General features: G+C 50.9%; 2 protein-coding genes across 3 annotated transcripts in view; both read right to left on the reverse strand.

Moving 5' to 3' along the window:
* LOC144485002 (uncharacterized) overlaps positions 1–8,335 on the reverse strand; it is a 397,873-nt gene that overhangs the window by 90,696 nt on the left and 298,842 nt on the right. Inside the window, exon 1 of one of the 2 annotated variants that reach the window (XM_078203327.1) lies at positions 6,662–6,686. The exons of the other annotated variant lie outside the window; for it this stretch is intronic. The gene's annotated coding sequence lies outside the window, so the exon portion shown is untranslated. Of the gene's footprint in view, positions 1–6,661; positions 6,687–8,335 lie in introns of those variants that run through there. 2 annotated transcript variants of the gene reach the window in all.
* On the reverse strand, positions 1,278–7,109 carry LOC144484977 (ER membrane protein complex subunit 4-like). Its single transcript, XM_078203302.1, has 4 exons — positions 7,032–7,109; positions 6,662–6,815; positions 3,139–3,315; positions 1,278–1,348 (listed from the first exon to the last, which is right to left on the reverse strand). The coding sequence occupies exons 1-4, from the start codon at positions 7,107–7,109 to the stop codon at positions 1,278–1,280; spliced, it is 480 nt and encodes a 159-aa protein (XP_078059428.1).

An 8,335-nucleotide genomic window follows, 5' to 3' on the forward strand; every position in this document is an offset into this window, starting at 1 on the left:
CAGTGCAAATGGTGGAACTTACTGATCAAGAACCGGTCAGAGATTACATTGAATCACAGAGAATTCTCTCATTCTTGGGCGACACGGTGACACAGTGGTTAGCACTGCTGACTCACAATGCCAGGGTCCCGGGTTCGAATCCCGGCTTGGGTCACTGTCTGTGTGGAGTTTGCACATTCTCCCCGTGTCTGCATGGGTTTGCTCCGGTTTCCTTCCACAGTCCAAAGATGTGTGGGTTAGGTGGATTGGCCATGCTAAATTGTCCTGAGTGTCAGGGGGGCTAGCTAGGGTAAATGCACGAGGTTATGGGGAGAGGGCCTGGGTGGGATTGTGGTGGGTGCAGACTCAATGGGCCGAATGGCCTCCTTCTGCACTGTAGGGATTCTATGAATATCCAGACCAGAAAGACATTGTTCGTTTTAACTAGTCTGTGCTGGGGTTTATATTTCACACAAGACACCTCCCATTCTATCTCCCTCATTTCAGCCTTTCAGCTCATCTTTCTAATCTCCTTTCCCTCATGTACTCATCACATTTCCTTTTTAAACTATGAGTTGTCCAGCTAGTTCCTGTGGCAGTGAATTTCACATTGTGATCAATCTCTGAGTATAGATGGTGAGTGACTTGGAGGGGAACGTGCAGGTGATGATGTTCCCAGGCATTTGCTGCCCTTCTCCAAGGGGCTAGAGGTTGCGGGTTTGCAACATGCTGTCAAAGAAGCCTTGGTGAGTGCTTGCAGTGCATCTTGTAGGTGGTACACACAGCTGCCATGTGAGTCAGTGTTGGAGGGAGTAGATGTTTGTCGGAGGATTGCCAATCAAGCTGCTTTGTCTTGGATGGTGTTGAGCTTCCTGAGTTGTTGGAGCTGCACTAAGTCAGAAAATTGGAGCTTATTCAATTGGACACAAGAGTTGTGCCTTGTAGATGCTGGACTTTGGGGAGAAGGATTAAACAGAGCTTTTAGTGGAAAATTCACCTGATCTGGTCCAGACACCACGAGGAGGTGGAAATGGGATGTGCTATGATTCTCAATTGAAACCCTACCCAACTGAAAAGGTGAACATTGAAGAGTTGAACACGGAGGGAGGGATGTCTGTTAGTGTTCTTCAGCAGTGGAAGTGGGGATTGGGATTGCGCTGGAAGAATAGGAGTGATGGTGAAATGAGTCAGCAAATAGGGAACGGTTATTTAACCACCAGCTCGGGTTACTGAAGCCTGAATATTGTGGGAGAGAAAAGGTGAGAGTGCTGCAGAGTTTAAAGTGGAACAGGAGAGTTTTAAGCTGGTGGAGTCAGTGAAATCTGAGTCTCGGTTTTGTCTGCTGTCATTTTACAGAGGCCCCGTTTTGCTGAAAGCAATAGAGAAAACACTGGAAAATCTCAGCAGGTCTAGCAGCATCTGTCAGGAGAGAAAAGAGCTGATGTTTCGAGTCTGGATGACCCTTTGACAAACCTTTTTCTCTTTTGGTTTCAGATTCCAGCATCCGCAGTAATTTGCTTTTATCCCATTTTGCTGAAACTCTTTATTTCCACAGTTACAGAATCAGTGAAAAGACATGACACATTCTTCACAGCAGCATCAAACTCACACTGACTGTTTCCTCACTCACCTCGAGGTTATCGATTCACCTCCGGCCTCTTCCGTTCACTCCTGCTTCGGGTGTGGTCTCAGAATGGGGAGGGGGAGGATTAGTGACCACCTCCCCTCACCCCCCTCCCCTCCCCTCACCCCCCTCCCCTCCCCTCACCCCCCTCCCCTCCCCTCACCCCCCCTCCCCTCCCCTCCCCTCACCCCCCCTCCCCTCCCCTCACCCCCCTCCCCTCCCCTCACCCCCCCTCCCCTCACCCCCCTCCCCTCACCCCCCCCTCCCCTCCCCCCCCCCTCCCCTCCCCCACCCCCCCTCCCCTCCCCTCACCCCCCCTCCCCTCCCTCACCCCCCCCTCACCCCCCCCCTCCCCTCACCCCCCCTCCCCTCACCCCCCCTCCCCTCACCCCCCCTCCCCTCCCCTCACCCCCCCCTCCCCTCCCCCCCCCCCTCCCCCCTCCCCTCACCCCCCCCTCCCCTCCCCTCCCCTCCCCCCCCCCTCCCCTCCCCTCCCCCCCTCCCCTCCCCCCCCCTCCCCCCTCCCCTCCCCTCCCCCTCCCCTCCCCCTCCCCCCCCCCCCCTCCCCTCCCCTCCCCCTTCCCCTCCCCCCCCCCCTCCCCTCCCCCCCCTCCCCCCCCCCCCCTCCCCCCTCCCCTCCCCTCCCCCCCCCTCCCCTCCCCCCCCCTCCCCCCTCCCCCCCCCCCCTCCCCCCTCCCCTCCCTCCCCCCTCCCCTCCCCCTCCCCTCCCCCTCCCCCCTCCCTCCCCCCTCCCCCCCCCCTCCCCTCCCCCTCCCCCCTCCCCTCCCCCCTCCCCTCCCCCCCCCTCCCCCCTCCCCCCTCCCTCCCCCCTCCCCCCCCCCTCCCCTCCCCCTCCCCCTCCCCTCCCCCTCCCCCCTCCCCCCCTCCCCCCTCCCCTCCCCCCCCTCCCCTCCCCCCCCCCTCCCCTCCCCCTCCCCTCCCCCTCCCCCCTCCCCTCCCCTCCCCCCCACAAATAGTGTGACATAAATTCTGATTCTAGGATCGCATGATAAAGACTCAGGAGGAAAAAAGCAGAAATATTTATGTGAAATAGTGTGACATAAACCCAATATCCCGGTTGAGGCCGTCCTATGTCACACTATTTGTAACTCCCACAGTTGCGTGGACCTGCAGAGTTTCACTGGCTGTCTTGTCTGGAGACAATACACATCTTTTTAGCCTGTCTTGATGCTCTCTCCACTCCCATTGTTTTGTTTCTTAAAGACTGGATTAGTTGTAAGTATTCGCATTCCAACCATTATTCATGTAAATTGAGTCTGTGTCTTATAAGTTCTGTTTGTGAACAGAATTCCCACTCACCTGAAGAAGGGGCTCAGAGCCTCGAAAGCTTGTGTGGCTTTTGCTACCAAATAAACCTGTTGGACTTTAACCTGGTGTTGTTAAACTTCTTACAGCCAGAGATGCCCATGTCCCACGAATGAATAAAAAGAATTGGGCCCAATCTACTCAACCTCTCAGGCTCCACAGCCCTGAATGGTTTCCTCTTCCTATTTTCCTGGCTCCCCCTCACATACAAAGTACGGATCTCACCTGTTGCGGCTGGATGAATGCCAGCCAGTCAGAGGCGTGTGTGGGCAGCAGCCCCATTGCCTGGCACTTGTAGATGGCCAAGGCCAACCCCAGCAGGTTGCCGATGAAGTAGATGAGACGCTGCAGCCAGTGCTGATTCGAATTCCCCAGGACCCTAAAGACTGAGAGCGAGAATGGAAAAGCAGGAAGTTCAGGAACATGTGAGAATCTTTCCTCATAACACAGCCCATCCATTTTAGGTATCAGTGTCTGGTAAACCGTCTCTGAACTGTCTCCAGCATACTTGCACACTTCCTTAAATAAGGTGACCAATATTGCACACAGTACTCCAGATGTGGTCTCACTAGTGACCTGTACAACTGAAGCATAACCTCCCTAGTTCTGTATTTAATTCCCATCACAATGAATGATAACATTCTATTAGTTTTCCTAATTACTTGCTGTACCTGCATATTAGCCTTTTGTGATTTATGCACTCGGACACCCAGATCTTGATCAATTGGGCCAGTGGGCTGACGAATGGCAGATGGAGTTTAATTTAGACAAATGCGAGGTGATGCATTTTGTAGATTGAACCAGGGCAGGACTTACTCAGTTAATGGTAGGGCGTTGGGGAGAGTTACAGAACAAAGAGATCTAGGGGCACATGTTCATAGCTCCTTGAAAGTGGAGTCACAGGTGGACAGAGTGGTGAAGAAGGCATTCGGCATGCTTGGTTTCATCGGTCAGAACATTGAATACAGGAGTTGGAATGTCTTGTTGAAGTTGTCCAAGACATTGGTAAGGCCACACTTGGAATACTGTGTGCAATTCTGGTCACCCTATTATAGAAAGGATATTATTAAACTGGAAAGAGTGCAGAAAAGATTTACTAGGATGCTACCGGGACTTGATGGATTGAGTTATAAGGAGAGGCTGGATAGACTGGGACGTTTTTCTCTCGAGCGTAGGAAGCTGAGCAGTGATCTTAGAGAGGTCTATAAAATAATGAGGGGCACAGATCAACTAGATAGTCAATACCTTTTCCCAAAGGTAGGGGAGTCTAAAACTAGAGGGCATAGGTTAAGGTGAGAGGGGAGAGATACAAAAGTGTCCAGAGGGGCAATTGTTTCACACAGAGGGTGGTGAGTGTCTGGAACAAGCTGCCAGAGGTAGTAGTAGGGGCAGGTACAATTTTGTCTTTTAAAAAGCATTTAGACAGTTACATGGGTACGATGGGTTTAGAGGGATATGGGCCAAATGCGGGCAATTGGGATTAGCTTAGGGGTTTTAAAAAAGAAAGGGCGGCAAGGACAAGTTGGGCCGAAGGGCCTGTTTCCCTGCTGTAAACCTTTATGACTCTCTGACTCAATCCCTCTGATTCTCAAAGCTCTGCAATCTCTCACCATTGAGACAAAATGCTTCTTTTTCATTCTTCCTGCTGAAATGGACAATTTCATATTTGCCCAAATTCTACTCCATTTACCAGATATTTCCCCACTCACTTAACCTTTCTGTCTTTCTGTACTCTCTGTATGTCCGCTTCACAACTTACTTTCCCACCTATCTGTGCGTTATCGGCAAATTTGCCAAACATCCTTTCATCCAGTCATTCATATAAATTTCATTCCTTGCCCTAAATTTGATTCCTTTTCCACTATTTAGTTTAAAACCGTCTCTATTTTCCTCATTATGGGGTTCGCAAGAACACCAGCCCCAGCACAGTTCAGGTGTAGATTGTCCCAATGGTACAGATCCCACTTTACCCAGTACTGGTGTCAGTGTCCCATCAACCAGAACCCACCTCCCACACCAGTTAGGGTGGCACAGTGGTTAGTACTGCTGCCTCACAACACTAGAGACTCGGGTTCTATACTGGCTTAGAATCCCTACAGTTCTGAAGGAGGCCATTCAGCCCATCGCTTCTGCACCAACTATAATCCCACCCAGGCCCTATCGCTGTAACACCACATATTTACTCTGTTAGTCCCCCTGACACTATGAGACAACTTACCATAGCCAATCAATTTAACCCGCACATCTTTGGACTGTGGGAGGAAACCGGAGGAAACCCACGCAGATAGAGAGAGAACATGTAAACTCCACACACACTCGAGGCCGGAATTGAACCTGGGTCCCTGGCGCTGTGAGGCAGCAGTGCTAACCACTGTGCCACCGTGCCGCCCCTTGGGTCACTATCTGTGCAGAGTTTGCACTTTCACCCCGTATCTGTGTGGGTTTTCTCCCACAGTCTGAAAGATGTGCTGGTTAGGTGCATTGGCCATGCTAAATTCTCCCTCAGTGTACCCGAGCACGCACCGGAATGTGGCGACTAGGGGATTCTCACAGTAACTTCATTGCAGTGTTAAAGTTAGCCTACTTGTGACACTAATAAATAAACTTTAAAGCAGCCTTTCAGTCATGCATTCATCCCTCCGATCTAATCTGTCCTATACCTATTAGCGGGCACTCAGGTAATAATTCAGAGATTATAACCATTGAGGTTCTGCTTCTGGTGCCCAAGTCCTCACATCGACACCGAAAACCTCCTTCTTTGTCTCTGTTGTTTGTACCTACATTGACGATGACAACTGAAAACTTCCCCTCCCCAATGCAAGTTCCTCTCCAGCCCTGATCAGATGTCCTGAACCCCGGCCCCAGACAGGCACCACAGCTGCCTTGATTCACATTCTTTGCTGCAGAGAATGTGCCAATCCCTTTGACTGTACTGTCCCCCATTATCACTGCATTCCTTTTCACTTCCCTCACCAGAATGGTTTCCTTACCACAGTGCCATGGTCAATTGGCTCATCCATCCTGCAGCTCCCATTCATCCAAACAAGCTGAAAATACCTCAAACTGGCTGGACAATGGTAAAGGCTAAGGCTCCTGTCTGTGAGTTCCCTTATCTGTCTCACTCAGTCACTCTCCAGTTCCTGACCACTGACCAAATCAGCAGACCCTGTGCCAAGAGGTGTGACTGCTCCCTGATACAAAGAATCCAGGTAACCTTCCCCCTCCCTGATGCATTGCAGTGTCTGTAGTTCAGCCTCCAGCTCATAAACTCTGAACCAGAGCTGCTCGAATTTCACTTACTGCAGACATGTTTGCCCTGGATCAAACTGACAGCCACGAGCTCCCACACGCTGCAGCTGTGACACATCTTTAATGTGTGCGAATAAACTATTTAATTATTTTATCCAATTACATATTTTGTTTTTGTTTTAAGTATTTTAGTTTTTAAGTATTTTATTAATCTTACCACCAGTTGCTGTACTGTTTTAATCTTTAAGCATAGAATAAACCGTAGTCACTTAGCAGATACTCACCAAAAATCTAGCTTCTTCTCCTGTGGAAGAGTAAGATCACTTCCTGAAGGCTGAGAATATTAGAAAGCAAAAGGGCACCTCTTTCCCTTCCTTCCCTAACTCCCTTAATTACCCAACTCTCAGCACTCTATTCTAAGCTGCACTCAAGTGATGCCAGTTCAGAGCTGTTTCTGAGCTGCAGATTCAATATAGTACTCACTTGCAGACATGGACATCAAGGCCTGTATGGGTCTCGAGGCCATCATGCACACCATCATGATAGGGAGGATGGAGATGGTGTTGCCAGCCATGTACATGGTGAACAGATTCATGGGCAGCTGTTTCAATGGGCCCAAGGCAATGTCCCAGCAGCGCTGAAAACAGAAAGTGAGCAGGGTATCAGTGAAGGGGGCCGGTTAGGGGAGGCCATATACTGATCTTATACCCGGGCCTGGAAGTTAGGATGATGATTAACACAACAAGTCCCTTTATCACGCAGGCTGCTGTGGTTCACCAAGGTACTTCACCACCATGGACAAACCAGGGGCGTTGTCAGCCACACACTAAAGACACATTCAAATCCAACTTACTTTCTCAACCAGGATCCGGTCTGTTTCTTGGACGCAGATGTCCGGTAGCTGTTTGTCTGAATATGCGACTGGGTACATGGAGTCTCTCTGGCCACAATGTTAATCACAGCTCCTGTGAGAAACAGAAAACACAAATTGGTCACCCTTTCAAGACCTTCTTTAAAGAGGGAGTCTCTCTGTTGAGGACCCTAACGTGGTGGCAATCGTGCCAGCATGAACTAAAGCTTGGGCAAACATCAGACACACACTGCCATTGCGTATACCAAAGTGCCAGGGGAACGGAGGGCTGCAGAAGTGGATTATTGTCAATCAGGGTGCCAATCCACTTGCCCTCCATTGAGGGACAAAGTGACAAATCACCAGATGTACCAAATTGTATCTTGAAAACAAACACTGCGGGACATTGAGAGAGATCCAGTTCAGCACCCGGCCCTGGAAACGAGCAATCGTTCCCCCAACCACCACCGCAGTTGGCACCTGATCAGGTGGAGGGGCTGAAACCAAAAGGGCATCTCAGGGTCATGACCTGGGGAAATGATGCCAAGTGGGGTCTGAGTGATTTCTGGAGGATTTGAGGGGCTGCTTTGTGCTGAGGAGCTGGGTGAGGGGTAAAAGAGGCGTGAAAAATCCGGGGTTAGGAAGTTTTGGGTTGGTCCACATCCCCGGGTCAGTGTGCGGTGGCCTCCCCTCAGGAGAGACGGGCTGACCCGGCTTGCCTCCTACTCGAGCCCCCGGCTTCCCGCGCGGCCTCCGCACCTGCTGCTGCCACTCAGGTTAAGCTCGAAGGTCCACTTGTGCCAGCGCGCGTCGTTGACAAGCCCCGCCCCTGCCGCCATGACAACGCCGCCGACCGTTAACCGTCCCCCCTTTTCAAATCTGATTCCGATCCGGGGAAGAACCCGCGCGCTTCCGTCAACAAACCACTCCCGCTGCAATGCGTATGTGCGGTCGCAACCTCTTCAGCTCTTCTTACGCCGCCCATTGCCCCGCCCCCACAACTCCGCCATGTTTATTAGGGGCACATCGGCTCCGACTCGATTCACTCTCCGGCTAAATAGAGAGCCTCTGACCCGCACAAAGATGGACACCACTCAATATCAGAGATTTATAATGTTGCTTCCTTAATTCCCTCACGAAAATGTCTTACACCGTATAAAACATCAATAAAACCTAAAGGACCAGATTATCCTTCTCATTCTGCAACCAAAACCAATCCAATGTTAATGGGTTTCTCCACAGATACTGCCAGACCTGCTGATGTTATCCATCATTTTCTGTTTTTATTTCACATTTCTGCAGTATTT

Source organism: Mustelus asterias, unplaced genomic scaffold (genome assembly GCF_964213995.1).
Source record: "Mustelus asterias unplaced genomic scaffold, sMusAst1.hap1.1 HAP1_SCAFFOLD_150, whole genome shotgun sequence".
In the NCBI taxonomy this organism is placed as follows: Eukaryota; Metazoa; Chordata; class Chondrichthyes; order Carcharhiniformes; family Triakidae; genus Mustelus; species Mustelus asterias.

Coding starts and splice junctions, on each gene's coding strand:
- LOC144484977 (XM_078203302.1), bottom strand. CDS start 7,109: ATGTACCCAGTCGCATATTCAGACAAACAGCTACCGGACATCTGCGTC. Junction 3,316..6,661: donor CTTGATGTCCATGTCTGCAA/GTGAGTACTATA, acceptor TCTCGCTCTCAG/TCTTTAGGGTCCTGGGGAAT. Junction 1,349..3,138: donor ACAGGTGAGATCCGTACTTT/GTATGTGAGGGG, acceptor TATTGCTTTCAG/CAAAACGGGGCCTCTGTAAA.